This window comes from Sinohyriopsis cumingii, chromosome 11 (genome assembly GCF_028554795.1).
Source record: "Sinohyriopsis cumingii isolate HCF-2022 chromosome 11, ASM2855479v2, whole genome shotgun sequence".
In the NCBI taxonomy this organism is placed as follows: Eukaryota; Metazoa; Mollusca; class Bivalvia; order Unionida; family Unionidae; genus Sinohyriopsis; species Sinohyriopsis cumingii.
This window is the reverse complement of record NC_142971.1, coordinates 20,755,900-20,776,077: the sequence shown is the minus strand read 5'-3', so window position 1 is coordinate 20,776,077 and position 20,178 is coordinate 20,755,900. Positions and strand designations below refer to the sequence as shown.

Sequence of the window (20,178 nt, the reverse complement as noted above, 5' to 3'; positions counted from 1 at the left end):
ACCTACACAACTGACATGTCTTACAGCCTATATGTACATACACAACTGGCATGTCTAACAGCCTATACGTACATACACAAATGGCATGTCTAACAGCCTATATGTACATACACAACTGGCATGCCTAACAGCCTATATGTACCTAAACAACTGGCATGTCTAACAGCCTATATGTACATACACAACTGGCATGTCTAACAGCCTTTATGTACATACACAACTGGCATGTCCAACAGCCTATATGTACATACACAACGGGCATGTCTAACAGCCTATATGCACATACACAACTGGCATGTCTAACAGCCTATATGCACATACACAGCTGGCATGTGCAACAGCCTAACTAATACAAGGTCCAGTAGACCTTGGCAGACTGTCACTGGATATGGGCACAAAGTAAGGCATGGCCTTTGAAAGCACACTGGCGCAGACAAGCATTAGATATGTCCTTCAAATCTTTTGACTAAAAACATGCTGATGACTTGTAAGACCTGATAACATTTAAAATAAAATACCATTTAGTTACCTCTTATGTTAAATCTATGGGACAAAATCAGAGCATATAATAAAAGTGGAACACTTTGTTAACCTATGTTTAATATTCCAACTATTGGCACAGACAAAACAATGCATGCTACCTGAACATCCTATTCATTTTCCATCAGACAGTAAAAAAGATCTCAGATGTAAATGTAGGCCATTATGAACTGTCATAGGTTTCGTGATCTTAATAACCTCATTGATATCATAATGACTCATTGATGTGTCATCAATAACAACAATGTAAGCAAATGTTCGAAGTAACTGAAACCAATTATTTTTTCATTACAAAGTTGCAAGAATAACATTCAAAATTAAAAGTGCAGGTATATTCAAGTTTGAAACATCATCAAGTACTATTTTCAATGCAGATATTTTACCAGGATCTATTCTTCACACATCTAGCCAAATATTCATCTGCCAAAGAACTTAACAATTTGAGAAGTATCAAAATTATTCAACCTGCATCAGGAAGAGATGAGATGCTCCAAATGATAATGCACTGCATATCAGGGTCTATGCCTTAAGTTGTTCAACTGAGCTGAAGGACAGATCTATGTATATACTATTGAAGGACAGACCTGAGTGTATGCTGTTGAAAGACATATCTGATTATAAGTTGTTGAAAGACAGATCTGAGTATAAACTGTTGAAGGATAGATCTAAGTATAAACTGTTGAAGGACAGATCTGAGTATATGCTTTTGAGGGACAGATATGAGTATATACTGTTGAATGACAGATCTAAGTATAAACTGTTGAAGGAAAGATCTAAGTATAAACTGTTGAAGGACAGATCCAAGTATAAACTGTTGAAGGACAGATCTGAGTATATGCTTTTGAGGGACAGATATGAGTATATACTGTTGAATGACAGATCTAAGTATAAACTGTTGAAGGAAAGATCTAAGCATAAACTGTTGAAAGACAGATCTGAGTATAAACTGTTGAAGGATAGATCTAAGTATAAACTGTTGAAGGACAGATCTGAGTATATGCTGTTTAAGGACAGATCTAAGTATAAACTGTTGAAAGACAGATCTAAGTATAAACTGTTGAAGGATAGATCTAAGTATAAACTGTTGAAAGACAGATCTGAGTATATGCTTTTGAGGGACAGATATGAGTATATACTGTTGAATGACAGATCTAAGTATAAACTGTTGAAGGAAAGATCTAAGTATAAACTGTTGAAGGACAGATCTAAGTATAAACTGTTGAAGGACAGATCCAAGTATAAACTGTTGAAGGACAGATCTAAGTATAAACTGTTGAAGGACAGATCCAAGTATATGCTGTCTGCAAGTGTGTGTGTGTGTGTGTGTGTGTGACTTGGATTTTTAACATAGCTTTAGCAATTTTTCAGTCATATCGCTATGATGTCTGCAGTGTGGCAGTTTATAGTTATGTCTAACATTGGGCATCATGCCGCAGACATGTAGCATGATGTCCCACCCAGTCACATTATCCTGACACCAGCCCAACCAGTCCTAACATGAACCTCTTAATGCTGAGCGCCAAGTGAGGCAGCTGTTAGTACATTTTTGTAAGTCTTTGGTATGGCTCGGTTGGGGATCAAACCCACGACCTCCAGCATCTGAGGTGGATGCTCTAACCACTAGGCCACCAGAGCAGTTGTGTCTGCAATTGATTGTGCATGCGAAACTTGTGTCCCTTTATACATAAAGAATACCTACTCTGATAGTAAGTCTGCATGGTAATAGTAATCAGTCAGTTTATCCAGGAATGACCTTGGCTCTAGAATAAAGGTAGGTAAAACCACTTTAGACAAATCCATGCCAGGCCGAACCTACAAAAGAAGTTTAAACAAAATTTTGAGATTTTTCAATAAAATCTTTTATCTTGACTAAGGATTAACAACCTTATATAAAAGTTATGTTTTATATATTTATACAGACTAAACTTATATATCATCCTATTTTGAAACTGTACTTTCTACAAACATTCACCAATGTCACAAAATGTAGCTGTGTATACCTGCTTACAAGCTGAGTTCAACTGCAAACTGTACAGACCCAGATCTCCTATTGCATAAAGTGCCAACTGCAAACTGTACAGACCCAGATCTCCTATTGCATAAAGTGCCAACTGCAAACTGTACAGACCCAGATCTCCTATTGCATAAAGTGCCAACTGCAAACTGTACAGACCCAGATCTCCTATTGCATAAAGTGCCAACTGCAAACTGTACAGACCCAGATCTCCCATTGCATAAAGTGACAACTGCAAACTGTACAGACCCAGATCTCCTATTGCATAAAGTGCCAACTGCAAACTGTACAGACCCAGATCTCCCATTGCATAAAGTGCCAACTGCAAACTGTACAGACCCAGATCTCCTACTGCATAAAGTACCAACAGCTCTAGGTTTTCTGTTGTTTTGTACTTGAACACGACTTAACCACAAGTATAAATGGTATGCAAAATGTTCAGCCATACACAAGAGCACAGCTAAAACTGAGCCAGAAAACTGAAGCAGCAATAAAATTTGAGTGACTCCATATTGTTCGAATATTCTTGCATATGTACATAAAATGAATCAAATAATTATTTATACTCACTTATAAATCTCGTCAAATTTCAAACAACAATGACCCATACTGCTGTCAAATATGCACTGACAAATCAGGGTCAATGATGTTTCTTCCAATGATTACTTCTATCAAACTGCATAGACTCATAACTGCCGGACTGAGTGCATAATGCAATTGCAAATCTGGGTCTGTAAAATTTTGCAGTTGGAGTCAACTTATAATTGAGTATATATGATATATAAATAGACTATTGCCATGGTCTGGATTTATATGATATTTTTTTGACTCAGAGGACCAATACAATAAATGGGACACTACACCCACACAACCCAAACTATGACAAGTCAACTAAAAAAAAAAGCCTGTCTAATGCAGACAATGTTTCATTAAGTTGACCAATTTTCAGTAAGTTGTAACAAAATATCATGTGCTGGCACTATGTAAAGTTTAACAACTATTGCAGTTCATTTCTTTGTTTTAACTTACAAAATACGGATACTGCAATAATTATTATAACCCCATGCAGCTATTACACTATTATAACACCATACAGCTACTACACTGGCTATTATAACACCATACAACTACTACACTGACTATTATAACACCATACAGCTACTACACTATTATAACACCATACAACTACTACACTATTATAACACCATACTGTTACTACACTGACTATTATAACACCATACAGCTACTACACTGACTACTATAACACCATACAGCTACTACACTGACTATTATAACACCATACAGCTACTACACTATTATAACACCATACAGCTACTACAATGACTATTATAACAGCATACAGCTACTACAATGACAATTATAACACCATACAACTACTACACTATTATAACACCATACAGCTACTACACTGACTATTATAACACCATACAGCTACTACACTATTATAACACCATACAGCTACTACAATGACTATTATAACAATAGAACTACTACACTATTATGACACTACATCTACTACATTGACTATTATAACATCATACAGCTACTACATTATTATAACACCATACAGCTACTACACTGACTATTATAACAGCATACAGCTACTACAATGACTATTATAACAATAGAGCTACTACACTATTGTAACACTACATCTACTACACTGACTATTATAACATCATACAGCTACTACACTATTATAACACCATACAGCTACTACACTATTATAACACCATACAGCTACTACAATGACTATTATAACAGCATACAGCTACTACAATGACTATTAAACAGAGCTACTACACTATTATAGCACTACATCTACTACATTGACTATTATAACATCATACAGCTACTACACTATTATAACACTATACAGCTACTACAATGACTATTATAACACCATACAGCTACTACACTGACTATTATAACACCATACAGCTACTACACTGACTATTATAACACCATACAGCTACTACACTGGTGATTATAATATCATACAGCTACTACACTGACTATTATAAAAACATACAGTTACTACAGAGACTATTATAACATAATACAGTTACTAAATTGACTATTTTTATAACAATTTACCCCATTCTGACACCAAACAACACTTGAGTTTAGCTTTCTAAAATCAGTTGCTTTACGTAAGAGTTGGGATGTTTCTTCCTGACTTGACTTTCACTGTTGTAATAAACTGCCAAAAATTTCTTCTACCACACTGAAAACTGTTTGATATTGTCCACTTGAGAAATATATGCTTGAAAACTTTAGAATCCTGGTGTGATGCAGTGAAAGCAAATTATTTAATTCAAACTAACAAAGTCTGTAAAATACATTTAAGCCTAAGAGTTTAGTTTCAGTAACTTCTTTTCCAATCAAAAATTCACACTGCAGTGGTAATTATCTCTTCCACTATTGGTAAAACTCACATTGATGTGACATATTATACAATAAATGTAACTGTCGCCTTTTCTTTTTCTAAGCATGGCCAAGCATCGGAATGTTCTTTTCTCAAAATCTTTTTACATCCATTGTCTGTATGCCGACTGTCCATTTTGCCTTCAATGTATTTACATTGGTTGGAAGACATTTTCAGATGTTATAAAAAAACTAGAGGGAGTAAATTTTCCTATTAAAATTAAATCAGGAGGAAATTTTCCTATTAATATTAAATCAGGGGTGGAAATTTTCCTATTAATATTAAATCAGCAAGGACATTTTCCTATTAATATTAAATCAGTGAGGAAATTTTCCTATTAATATTAAATCAGTGAGGAAATTTTCCTATTAATATTAAATCAAGGAGGAAATTTTGTTATTAATATTAAATCCGGGGTGGAAATTTTGTTATTAATATTAAATAAGGGGAGGAAATTTTTATATTTTGCTATTACTGGTAATGTTAAATCAGAGAGGAAATTTTCATATCAATATTAAATCAGGGGTGGAAATTTTTCTATTAATATTAAATCAGCAAGGACATTTTATTACTAATATTAAATCAGTGAGGAAATTTTCCTATTAATATTAAATCAGGGGTGGAAATTTTTAAATTTTGCTATTACCGGTAATATTAAATCAGGGAGGAAATTTTACTATTAATATTAAATCAGGGAGGAAATTCTGATTTTGCTATTGATATTAAATCAGGGAGATTTTGTTATTAATATTAAATCAGGGAGGAAATTTTGCTATTAACATTAAATCAGGGAGGAAATTTTGTTATTAAATCAGGGTGGAAATTTTTATTTTGTTATTAACATTAAATCAGGAAGGAAATTTTTGTTATGAATATTAAATCAGGGAGGAAAATGTGCAATTAATATTAAATCAGGGTGGAAATTTTGCTATTAATATTAAATCAGTGAGGAAATTTTGTTATTAAATCAGGGTGGAAATTTTGATTTGTTATTAACATTAAATCAGGGAGGAAATTTTGTTATGAATATTAAATCTGGGAGGAAAGTGTGCAATTAATATTAAATCGGGGGGAAATTTTGTTATTAATATTAAATCCTCTTGACAGACCATCTTATTTTATGCAGTTTCAATTCAAAGTACGACAAGACAATCAAGTCTTCTGGTAAGTGCAAACTTTTTGCCACATAAATACTTCTAAAATTTCTGAATTACACAGGTCCAGCTTTATAAAAGCCTCTGATTATTAGGTCCGATAACTCATGTTTTCTAGCTGGGGAACCTGAATCTTCCACTATTAAAACCATTATCATCTGAACATACTGAAGAAGCAACTTTACGGACATTCATTTCACTAAAAGATCATATAAATGCATTTTCAGTAACTATCTGGATCAGTGGTATTGGCTGTGGTGGCTCTATTTAATGTTGAGTCAAGGATTGATCATGACATGTTTTCTTTGTGTTCATACTGGTGACAGTATTGTTTTAACCATTCATACCTTTGTTTTATCAGCATATTTTTATTCTTTTTATATTCTTTATTTTGGGTATATATATATATATATATATATATATATATATATATATATATATATATATATATATAGAGAGAGAGAGAGAGAGAGAGAGAGAGAGAGAGAGAGAGAGAGAGAGAGAGAGAGGTTATTCCACAAAAATTAAATACATTTAAATATGCAAACTTGACATACAAATTTATATACCTACTAAAATGTTGTTTGGTTCTGTTTTTTTACAATACCTCAAAAATTGAAAGCACAAAAAGTAAATGAAACCCCAGGATCTGGATGCAGCCTAAATTTATCTTATGTCAGATGAATAAAAAAATTAAATTTGTTTGCAGCAGATACTCGGAATTATATTAAATTCTTGTTGTCACTGAATTATGTACACAAAATTATTTATTAATGTTGTAAAAATAATATGGATCCCATGCTGCAAACCCAGTGTCTGTTTACTCACCTGCATAGGTAATCAACTTCCTGTGGCATGCAGAAAATGTACGCAGCAAGCATTCTTTTTTTTCTCTGTCATGCATGACTATGTAGAGTACTAACTTTGCTGTATGGTGAAGTGTACAGAGTCTTAGTCCAGAAGTTGTCTTAATATTACATGGATTTTTTTAGCCACAGATGTATGTGCCAAAAATTCTGCTGTATTAACATTTCAGAATTTATTCTAAATTTCCATCAGGTCAGAAAAAATTCCTCCAACACAATGCTATCAAACTAATTAGTCAGTGTCATGTTAGCTGTATTATCTGAATCAACAGGGTAGTTGAATTATATATTTTTTTAATAAAACAACAAGAAATGTTCTAGTTTGTTACAGCTTGGTGTTATTATTCTTTTTGCAGCTAGATTCATGTATAAACTTGGTCATCATGTCATACCATTTGGTCATTCCTATGGTGATTTTCAAGTTAGACACTCTGTGGACATACTGGCTAAGATCAGCACCATTTTCACTGGAGAACAGGTTGAATATTTCATTAGGTCTTTTCTTGTGTATCCATACACAACATGCATATCTGTTTGTTCTAATACACCCTGGAGTTTATGGGGCATGTATCACACAATTCAGTTGTGTCTTTGTAACTGAATCCAGTGATGTTAGTGGAACCAGTGGCTTTGGTTTGACTCAGCATTTGTGGGTCATTGGTTTCTGTGCCAATCTGTGGCTGTGTGGAAGTAAGGTTTCCAGTGAGTCCTTTTGCAAACAATAAAGGAATGAGACATGAAATTATTTCTTGTGTATACCCTAATAATGTGAGACAGGTGACTTAATATCCATTACTTTAAATAAATTGCAACAAAAATCATTTATGAGGAATCGAATGCTAGAAACCAGAAACATACATGCTAAAATTCCCCCCAAATACTCCTTCAGCCAAAAAAAGATCAATTACAGGGATGGGGGCAGCAAAATTGTAGTGTTAGAATTATCACTGCTTCATTTTCAGTCAGTGTTGACAGAGTTCAGGTTACAAGGAGAAATAACATAAGATATTCACAAAAGTGTCAATGTTAATTACCTGTTTGACCAGTAATGTTAATTACCTGTTTGACCAGTGCCCAGTGTCAATGTTAATTACATGTTTGACCAGTGCCCAGTGTCAATGTTAATTACCTGTTTGACCAGTGCCCAGTGTCAATGTTAATTACCTATTTGACCAGTGCCCAGTGTCAATGTTAATTACCTGTTTGACCAGTGCCCAGTGTCAATGTTAATTACCTATTTGACCAGTGCCCAGTGTCAATGTTAATTACCTGTTTGACCAGTGCCCAGATGATACTCTTATTCTCATCATCAACCTCCTCTGTCTGAGTTGAATCACCTTGCTGTAAGATAACAAAAGACAAATAGTCATCGCATGTAAATGGGAGCTTTGTATCAATCTGAGAAAGTAAACATGCCTAACATAGCATCCCTAACTTATTAAAAACTGAAATTTATTGCCTATCATCATTTTATAATGTCTGTATTAATATTTTTTAGACCTTTGTTCAGTGAAGTACAACATGACAAGATATCTTCACCATGTATATTAACAAAAGTCTCTTGAGCAGACTCATACTTTACTGGTCAAAACGAATTTCCAGGAATCCAAGATACATAATTTCTTCTTTTTAACTGGTGAGCATTGATATGAATTCTGATATCCTTGCGAGATAACAAGATTTTCAAGTTAGACACTCTGTGGACGTACTGACTAAGATCAGCACCAATTCCACTTCAGCTTAAGTTAGGCGTCACAAGAATTTAGGATCAATGAAACATGATAAGAAGACTTCAGGTGAAAATCCATATTGATATAGCTTTCTGTTTTGGAGGAAAAGTGATAACAGAGTTTTCAAGATGGCTATTGTGTGTGCCCAAACTAAACGTCAGATTTGGTTTGGGCTGGTGTTTAAGTGCTCTTTGTCCATTTGTATCCGAACATTTGTGTGATTCCGAGTCAAGGATCATTATTTTGACTAGATCTAAAAGAAAATCCATCAGCCCTCCATAAGCCAGTTCACAGTAATGTGATCACAAGCAGCATTACCATAAATACAACCACTCCGGTGGCCTAGTGGTAAGAGTATTCACCTCGGATGTGGGAGGGCATGGGTTCGATCCCTGGCCAAGTCATACCAAAGACTTAGAAAAATGGTACTAACAGCTGCCTCGCTTGGCACTCAGCATTAAGAGGTTAGTGTTAGGACTGGTTGGCCTGGTGTCAGGATAATGTTGCTGGTTGGAACATCATGCTACATGTATGCGGCATGATGCCCTAGTTCTAGACATCACTATAAACTGCCACACTGCAAACATCGTAGCGACAGTACAAGATACTGGATGTCTGAGGGTAACAATTTTCAGTTAGGTCCAACTATGACTTTCTACTGGTAAGTGAAAAGACTTTCAGGATTTTGTTGCTAAAGGTGGTCATAATGGACATCATATTTGCACCATTTTCATCTGGGAACAACCAGACATCTTTTGCAACATTTTAGTGAAACCCCCATATTAGCATGTCCATCCATTCTGGAGGATATGCAAGATTTTCAAGGCATATGCTGTGGCAACCATACTTGATGTCTGAGTAGCACCATTTTCATTTCAAACCAACTAGACCTTGGTATGAGTGTGTCTGTAAAGATACACAGCAATCCCCCAAGTAGTTTTGATGGAGTGGTGATAACAAACTTGTGCTAACAGACTGAAGGAGAAAGAACAAGCCATCCCATAAGCTCTCATAAGCTCAACTTGCAGAGGCAATAAAATTATATAAAATGAAGAAAAAGCACAGGTTTAAAGTAATGTCTGAAATCATTTAACTCACCAATCCCAATTCCTCATGAGCATTCTCCACATAAGATGTCTCCACAGGTTTTGTGGACACAGCAAACACCTGGTCTTCCTCATCATCTGTCACTGAAGAATCGGTGTCTGTCTTCACCTCTTCACGGTCTGTCTTACAATCTTCATCCAGACCTAATTGAGGAGAAAAACAAAATTTATTTGCTCATTCTCAATTAATTTTTTAAAACTGTTTCTTCTTTTCTGTTTTATAATGGCAGCTTGGACTGCACTGTGGTGACACATTGTCTCTCAAGCAATGCCTACAGTCATGTTTGATCCTGAGGATTTTGCATGCAAAGGGCCAATGTTCAAAATTTCGAGGTCAGTGGCTTCGTCAGAATTAATATAAGTTGCTCAGACTTGTGCAAGTGATATCAAATAAACAATTGTTATTCTGAAATTATATTGATGTGCTGCTATGTCTATTTTTCTAAATATAAATCAAATACCAGTTTATTGACCTATTATAGCTGTAACCCTGGAGGACGTAAAAGTCAATCAATGCACAAGTCATCATCTTTTACTGTAGATGCTTTCATACAAATGTGAAGAAAAGATTGGAAGACATAGCTGACATTTGCATTTGCCCAGTGGGAACACTGCTGGTATGACATTTGCATTTGCCCTGTGGGAACACTGCTATGACATTTGCATTTGTAATTTGAGAACAATCTAGGCATGATATTTGCGTTTGCCCATAAAGAACACTGATGGTATGTCAAAAGAAATATTTAACACAAGTACATTAAACTATACAGTATATGTGCACCATGTGGTAAACAGTATTATATCATATAGCCTTCTATACCTTACAGAACCTCATGAGACAATGCATAGGTCACATGACTAGTCAGTACACAAGTCAAATGTGAAGGTCATTTTGTGTTTTTAGTTACTAATTAAATTTTTAGGGTTTCCATGAGTTCAGGTTTTTTTTTCACATTTTTCAAAATTCCTCTACAAAACAAAACAGACTCAGATTAACGGTAGTACTGTTTCCTTTATATTACAAAAAGTTTTCCCATGATTCCTTCCCATAGCATTATTGCACTGTTCAGAGCTGCACCCTTAATGGTGGATCATGTGCTGCCTGCAAAAACTAAAAGACCAGCCTTTCACTGCACATGGATTTTCACAAGAAACTATGGCCAAATGTGCAAAGTAACAGATAAACAAAATGATTTTGTTTTTGCAGGAAACTTACTGCAACTATATCAAGTGTTGATATGCCTCATGATGCCAATATTAAGCATTTTGTTGGAGCTCAGAGGGGGTGCAGAGCAGTCATTTTGATCAGCAGGGCTATTATCGCCCTCTTTGCCTCGAGCAACATCATGAGAGATAAACAAAGGGTTTCATTCTTATAGGAAAACCAATGAAGCTGTATCAAATATTGTTATAGTTCATGACCTTAAGTGTGCATGTTACTGGAGCTTATGGATCTGCACAACAGTCTTTTCAATCTGCAGGGCTAGTATTGCCCCCTTTGACTTCAGCAATGTCACTAGAGTCACATAATACAAACAAGGTCACTTACAGACCAGATAAGTAACCAGTGCACTAAAAATGGACAGTTGTGGCAGTAACAACCCAATCTTCTACAAAAACTCTCTAGTAACTTCAAAGCCAAACATTAGCTGCAATATCACACAAGATTTTCTTCTCTATGGCATATTTTGAAGACCCATTTTTTTCAGTGCTAATTTGAGTTTTACAATTTCCTGTGCATGTTTGACCTTAATCCCTTAGCTTGTAAAGACAGCACCTTCTTTGTTTTCCCATGTGACAACCCTTTGATTGAGCTGCAATTTCAATACTTGCACAGTACCATGTAACAGATGGTGGTTATCTGAACTCCTTTGATCTTGCCGCACAACTGACACTTTATCAGTTGCAGACTTTAATAGAGTTCACAGACTCTATGAACAACATGTTACTAACAGAGCCTAAATAAGCACCATCATATGACAGTGATGTCAAGGAAACAAGAGTCAATGATGGGTACCAATGACTAAATGATGATTTTACAATAACTAGATGATGATGCAGGATTTCAGAACTTTATCAAGATTAATTTTTCAACATTGTACCAAATGACACTATACAGTGACATTTATATTCTGTTAATAACAAATATGTGGACTTAACTTCCATTGCTTTTTTGCAAGACATGTAGAATTACCATATCATGGAATACTGTAAATTGGATCATTCTCAACTGTTGTTATTCTGGTATGTGAATTATAACTGAATTCATGGATTTATCATATAAATAGGTTTAAAAAGTGCAACATTATGGATTTTAATGGATTTGATTAGGACAAATAGAAAGTTATAAATTTATATGTAATATATTCCACTCAATAATATTACGGTATTTTACACAATATGTCTGTCTGTCTCTATCTACCTATCTATCTTAGTTTGGCTTCTTTATTCTTTTTCCTAAAGTGCAACTCTGGCTCACCAATGACTAGTCACCTCTTCAGATGATCTGACATGCAAAATAAACCCCAACTTATAGGTGGCTCAAAGAGAAATCATTTTTTTGTAGCCTTAAACAAGGATGGGTCGACTCATAGGCTAGTATATATGGTACTTCTTTTATGTAAAATCCTAATTCACTGATGGAATACCTGACCTTTTGAATTCAAAATGATTAGGTGTTTTCATTGTCATTAATGCAAGCCATCTACAAAATTTGGTCAAGGAAAATCAGACAGAACATGATATTTTGTAGGAACTATTTTTCTTCTGTTAGTTGTGATGACCTTGACGTTTGACTTATAAATCCCCATTATCCATAGGTACATTTTTTTGTCTCTACTGCAAGCCATCCATAAAGTTTGGTCCTAGTTTGTGGCCTATGACTTGATTTATTATGCTAAAAAAATTTTCTTCTTGGAGACCCAGTGACCTTGACCTGACCTATTAACCTAAAAATAAACTGATGTATTCCTTGTCCCAATGCAAATCCACAAAGTTTGATCAAAGTGGGTGACAAAGAGCTAAGTTATCATGTGAAAACCATTTTCCATCTGCGAGTCTAATATGACTTTTAACCCCCAAATCATTGTCTTTCTTTTTCTCCAGTGCAAGAAATCGACATAGTTGGGTCCAGGTATCTAGCATGCAAGTAAAGACAGTTTTGTGGGGAATAATTCTCCCTCTTTCAGTAATTGTGACCTTGACCAATGACCTTTTAAGCCCAGGATGGATCGGTTTCTTCCTTACACCAAATGCAAGTTTATTCCATTGTTTGGGAATAGAAGATGATGAAAAACTCTAGTTACTGTGCAAAAGCAAAGTAGAAAACAGACAGACAGATGGACAACAATATAAAAAGTACACCCCACTTTATGGTGGGTTTAAAAAAAAGCAACTACTACACTTACCATGTTCAGCAAAGTGTTTTTCACAGTCACTTTCATTCATTGATTCAGAGTTATCTGCTTGAAGTGACTGGTTGAGGTAGCTATCATCAATAAGTTCTTCAGAAACTGTGCTACTGTCCTTCTTCATGGATCTCATTAGAAGGTTGGTACATCTCAGAGACAGCTCCAGTGCATCCATCCAACACTTCCCTACAATCAGAATGTACCATGGTAGAAAATACAAAACTTTTGCATTACAAACAATGCTTCTCATTAAAAGACAAAATGGAATTCACTAACATGTTTATACTGCATCACGGTTCACACCATTTTATTAAAATAATGGGTAAGGACTTTGTAAAAACTTTATGAGGAAAAAAGTCTTCAATGTAAGGACCAAACATTGTTACAACTCAGTTGATTCCATACCACCATAATGAAAGAGTCCATGGATTCTTTTGAGGTGTGCTAAGTGGTACACTGACTTCTGTTTCCTGTTTCCAGCGAGTTCCTTGTTTATTGTTCGTTAAACAAAAAATCTGTTAGTAGCTGTCATGATAAAGCTCATATAACAGATGAAAAAATTAGAAAAATAATGAGTACAGACTTTATAATGAATTTTCATTTTTTTTTCCTTCAAAGTAAGAACTTATTAAGGTTTAATCAAAAGTAAGCATATATCCAATTTGTAAGGACCAGGACAAACCATGTGCATTAAGTTTAACATCTACAGAGACCTTTAATACAAACGAGAGTTATTTCCATGGTTTGCCATGGCAAATCCAACACTTTTTATTACATATTTCTTCCCAATAACCTTGATCCCGGGGTCATAACCCAACATCTGTTACTTGTATGATGCCATCTTGCTCTGACTACATAATTAAAGTTTGATAAAAAAAAAATATTTAAAAAGTCAATGTAACTGAAATTATTGTTATATTTGACCTTTAACTTGCTCTCAGTGACCGCTGGGAAAAGGCCCAAAAATTATACCTCTAGCAGATGACTATCACATGGGTAACCAATGCAATTTGGTGAATCACCCAGATGATTATCATATGGGTAACCAATGTAGTTTGGTGGATTTCCACCCAGATGATTATCACATGGGTAACCAATGTAGTTTGGTGGATTTCCACCCAGATGATTATCACATGGGTTAACCAATGTAGTTTGATGGATTTCCACCCAGATGATTATCACATGGGCAATCAAGGTACCAAGTTTGGTGAAAATTTCCACCCAGCAGTTTAGGAGATGCAATTATACACAGATGAATGAATGGACAGATGGAGGTATCAGGTATCACGACATTACCCACTAATTTAAAATGCGCTGGGAGTTATGAAAAGAATCGCTGTTAGGGGTTTAAATCAAATCACCAAATCCACAAAATCTAGTACCACACGATTGCAAGTGAATTCAAGTAGCTTATTTTGTGACAATTGATACTGCCTAGCACTGTTAATACAAATGTTTTGGAATAACATGGATTGTGCAAGCAATAAATAAAATGTTTAAAATGCTAGAACATGTTCTTAATTAATTGAAGAAAATAATAAGAACTAATTTAACATTATAAATACTACACACACTTATAAGTTGAGTCCAACTGCAAACAGCAGAGACCCAGATCTGCTGTTGCATATTGCACCAGCTGAAATGGGTCTCTCCAGTTTGTTAAGAATAGTCAGTAGAAAAACTAGACCCCGATCTGTCCATATATTTTAATAAGCAGCTTTAAATGAATATGAACATTTAAAGATTGGGCATAATTCTTAGTCCAAAAACACCCATTAGTCCCTCTGGACCTGTAAGAAATTAGCTTCCACTGCAAATTCCAAACTTCTCAGGGAATGAAACTTCTGTTAATTCCCTACCTGCTGATTCTGACGAAGCCCTGCAGATTAGATAGGAGTAAGGCAAGGGCTGCACAATAGCCCCAATTGTTTCCCCTTTTGGTCCCTGCAAATGAATAACACAAATCTGATATGAGGCAAAAGCTTATCTAAATTTGAATGTATCAATCATATAATGATATTGAAATGCATGTAAATTTGAATGTATCGTTCAAATGATACTGAAATGCATGTAAATTTGAATGTATCGTTCAAATAACAATATTGAAATGCATGTAAATTTGAATTTATCGTTCAAATTGTTGTGTGTTTTTCTATACAAAGTGATTTCAAACCAACTATATTTGTTAAAATTGTTATTGGGAAAGTATCAAGGCTTTGTGATGTCATATGGAAGGGGTCTGAGTTTTAAGGACAAAATGTGACATAGGGGGTGTGGTGTCAAAAGTACACCAAAATTGCATAATGTTACATGTGGATGGTCCCTTTGGACTTATTCTTATTCATAATATCCTTAAATGATTCTTGAACACAGTATGATATCAACAATACTGCCTGTGACCTAGTTTTATCCACCTATTTACAACACTGGGTGTGGCTTTACAAATTGCTTATCTGGCTTGAGTAGTGGAGGAAGTTGCACATGCCCACTGTATACAACTTGTAATATAATATATAGATGTATTATTTATATGAAAATTAAGCATCACTTTATTATTAAGCCTCTGTGTATCTAAACGTGATCTCTCAAAGCTAAAATGCAAAGATCTTAACCATTCAATAATGGATGGAAACTGTAATTTCAGTGGTTGGAATCAAGTTCAAAAGGATATGAATATACAACCTGTCATGCCTAAAAGGTCGATTTTAAGAACTACCCAAATCCAACCCATATAGCACCATCTCAAGTTCTGGCAGGCAGTCAGCAACTTCATCTACCCATATACATCAAACAATTAAACTTCTTGGTGGACTTGTTAGAGTTCTATAAACATAGTGAGATTCCAATGCAGATGCTGAAAGGTCATTTTCCATCCTAAGAAAAATTCAGGCCAACTCCAGAGGAAATCTGGATCCAGTAACAATGCAGCACATCCTGAGTGTTTTGATAATCACAGATAAGGACTGCCACAAATATAATCAAGGCAATGATCTCCTAAGAATGCTAAAATGCTTGTGGTATGTATAACGAGAGTCTGAATGGTAGCAAGTTACTGTGAAAGGACTGATGTGATAAGATGATGTGCACATCTTAACATTGTAAACAACAGAAATTTGTTATAATTTTTGTCTATTTGCATAGTAAAAATTGGGTCAATGAAATTTTTTCTTGTGAAGTCAAAACTCCTGATCGAATATTACAAATCTCCTGATTTGTCCCAAGCTGACCTAACTGTTCCAGCACATGCATGAAGTCGAACTGAATGTGAGATACGGAAACTGTACATTTTAAAGTCGTAAATTTATGTTTGTTACACGACTTCATTTCAACTTCATATCTGTTGTTGGACAGTATATTACAATATATTCATCTATTCATATGTCTTTAAAACATTTCAACTCAAACCACGATGGTGGCCTAAGTGTTTAGAGTGTCCATCTTGGATGTGGTAGGTTGCGTGTTCGAACCCCAGCCAAGTCATAACAAAGACTTATAAAAATGGTACCTGCAGCTGCCTCTCGTGGTGCTCAGCATTAAGAGGTCAGCATTTGGACTGTTCGACCTGGTGTGAAGATAATGTGACTGGGTGGGACATCATGCAACATGTCTGTGTCATGATGTCCCAGTACTCACTATAAACTACCACACTGCTGATAAGATAGCGATATGACTGAAACATTGTTAAAGATATGTTTAAAATCCAGATCTCTCTCTCTCTCTCTCTCTCTCTCTCTCACACACACACATCAATTAGTGAATAAATAAAAGTCACAGCTATAAAATTCATATCAACATATTTTTACAGTACCACTGAATGAACAAAGCAAATATATATGTGCATAGTTAACTGGAAAACATATGGAAAAGACTTCAAAATGCTTATTTCTAAATTCAAATGTAACTGTAGTGATTACATCTTTAATCCAAATTAAGTATTACTGTAGATCAAAATATGTTTGTTTAGTTTCATTGTTAGAGTTGTATTTATTGTAACAGGACTGAATTCATCACCATAATTAAATATACCATTTTATATAAAATATTTTGTCTTATCTCAAATCCAAAAACCACTTGATCAATCCTGCGAAAGTGACCTTGGACTGATTTAGGTATAAATTGGCAAGCAATTTCTTGCACCAAAAATGAAAAATAAGGGTCAGTGGTCCAAAGACACAGACTAAAATGAACTCTGAAAGTTATTACACTTTTTAAGATTCTGTAAGTAATGGTTGTGTCTGCACTCACTTTTGTTGCCCATATTGACTGGTCCAGTGGATGAAAGACTTTAAAACAGAAGCCATCTTTTTTCGATGGCCTCTCTATCACACGACATGTGTTCAGCAGTACTGTCCCTACCCAGTGGTTACTCTGCAACAGAAAAACAATCTCTACTGGTAAAGTGTCAGACTTGTAATCCATGGGCCAATGGTTCAACACCCATCCAATCCAGCCTGGGCTGGGTGCCTGTGGGTGTCCTTGGGAAAAGTACTTAGTTCCAATTTCTTTGATATGATATATGCTATAAAATATTTAAAATAAACCAATCATAAACAAATAGGTTTCTATTTCAACAAACAGTCTAGTTTACATTTCAACAAATAACCTAGTTTACATTTCAACAAATAGTCTGGCTTACATTTCAACAAATAATCTGGTTTACATTACAGCAAATAGTCTGGTTTACATTTCAACAAATAGTCTGGTTTACATTTAAACATAGTTTGGTTTACATTGCAGCAAATAGTCTGGTTTACATTTCAGCAAACAGTCTAGTTTACATTTCAAAAAATAACCTAGTTTACATTTCAACAAATAGTCTGGTTTACATTTCAACAAACAGTCTGGTTTACATTTCAACAAATAGTCTGGTTTACATTTCAACAAATACTTTGGTTTACATTTCAGCAAATAGTCTGGTTTACATTTCAGCAAATAGTCTGGTTCACATTTCAACAACAGTCTAGTTTACATTTCAACAAATAACCTAGTTTACATTTCAACAAATAGTCTGGCTTACATTTCAACAAATAATCTGGTTTACATTTCAGCAAATAGTCTGGTTTACATTTCAACAAATAGTTTGGTTTACATTGCAGCAAATAGTCTGGTTTACATTTCAGCAAATAGTCTAGTTTACATTTAAAAAAGTAACCTAGTTTACATTTCAACAAAAAGTCTGGTTTACATTTCAACAAACAGTCTGGTTTACATTTCAACAAATAGTCTGGTTTACATTTGAACAAATAGTTTGGTTTACATTTCAGCAAATAGTCTAGTTTACATTTAAAAAAATAACCTAGTTTACATTTCAACAAATAGTCTGGTTTACATTTCAACAAAAAGTCTGGTTTACATTTCAACAAACAGTCTGGTTTACATTTCAACAAATAGTCTGGTTTACATTTGAACAAATAGTTGGTTTACATTTCAGCAAATAGTCTAGTTTACATTTTAAAAAATAACCTAGTTTACATTTCAACAAATAGTCTGGTTTACATTTCAACAAACAGTCTGGTTTACATTTCAACAAATAGTCTGGTTTACATTTCAACAAACAGTCTGGTTTACATTTCAACAAATAGTCTGGTTTACATTTCAACAAATAGTTTGGTTTACATTTCAGCAAATAGTCTGGTTTACATTTCAGCAAGTAGTCTGGTTTACATTTCAACAAACAGTCTAGTTTACATTTCAACAAATAACCTAGTTTACATTTCAACAAACAGTCTGGTTTACATTTCAACCAACTGTCTGGTTTATGTAAATGATGTGGAATGCTGAAAATTAAAACTCATTCAAGGCCTCATTAATGCAAAGCAACATACGATTGGAGAAAAAGCCTTATGCTAGAGATGTCCAAGAAAGCTGGACAGAAAATGAATCTCATCTATGGTCTCACCATTATAGAGCTATATGTCAAATTTGGTTAAACTGTTCAAGCAGTCAGCAAACACATGTAGGTAATTTTACTTTTATTGACAAGTTTGTCATAACAAAATAAAAACATTCAACTCAGACTCATATTGAAAAATTTATAAAAGGTTTATAATGCAGTTTTTCAGTCAATTCTGAAGTTACATACCTTCTGTTTCTGACTTTTGTACAGCACAAGTAGGCCTGGCTTAAGAACACACCAGAGCTTGGTCCAACTTTTCAATGTTCCTCTAACCTTTAAGCAGTCAGCAAGCACAATGACTGAGGGATCCTTCAGTGTACTGAGCAATTCTTTCGCTGCAAGCTTCTTCTGGCTGCGATAGTTCTTCTTCTGGACCTGTAGGAGGAAAACAGACTAAATTTTGTGAAACAGTTGTAGAACAATAATAGGACAATTGATTTACTAGAATAATTCTGATTGATAAGCATCGGCCTAACCTTGGGGAAGTCCAAGGTTTGAGACCTTGCCTGTACGTCCAAAAAATACTATTTTCCAACTCAGATTAAAATTAAAATTATGACACCCAACTGGCTGACATTCAAACACTGATCAAACAGATATCAGAATTCTGAATCCAATCCTGTGCATAAGAATCTTGTATACTGCACATACAATTTTATATCTGAAATCTACTGCTTTTGAAAAGGATAAGAATTTTTTTAAAAATTGATTTAAAAAAACATACATGGTATTTTTAAGTGTTCTATCAACACATTAAAGAAACCAGCCACAACCAGTTTACTGGTAACCAGAAATGTTCCACCAATGCAATAATGCACGGCAGACCAAATGTTTAACAACAGTGACATGTGTACACAACAAGCTGTTAATTGATTACCTTACTGTTAGAATATGGGACGTTTAAGATCATATACAGGATGTTTTGTGAGGTGTTAAGTAATAAATGAATACAAGGTGGTCATGAAGTCTTCTGAGTCCTTGATGAGAATCAGCTGACCACTGCCAGAAGGGAG

At 34.7% G+C, this 20,178-nt stretch overlaps 1 protein-coding gene across 4 annotated transcripts in view; it reads right to left on the bottom strand.

Moving 5' to 3' along the window:
• LOC149787717 (oxysterol-binding protein-related protein 8-like) overlaps window positions 1–20,178 on the bottom strand; it is a 146,097-nt gene that overhangs the window by 36,526 nt on the left and 89,393 nt on the right. For all 4 annotated transcript variants that reach the window (XM_089973914.1, XM_089973915.1, XM_089973912.1 and 1 more), the window contains 7 exons: window positions 19,352–19,540; window positions 17,515–17,637; window positions 15,129–15,213; window positions 13,267–13,455; window positions 9,852–10,003; window positions 8,293–8,364; window positions 2,240–2,352 (listed from right to left, as the gene is read on the bottom strand). In XM_089973914.1, the coding sequence (XP_089830040.1) occupies window positions 2,240–2,352; window positions 8,293–8,364; window positions 9,852–10,003; window positions 13,267–13,455; window positions 15,129–15,213; window positions 17,515–17,637; window positions 19,352–19,540 (923 nt within the window). The remainder of the gene's footprint in view (window positions 1–2,239; window positions 2,353–8,292; window positions 8,365–9,851; window positions 10,004–13,266; window positions 13,456–15,128; window positions 15,214–17,514; window positions 17,638–19,351; window positions 19,541–20,178) is intronic.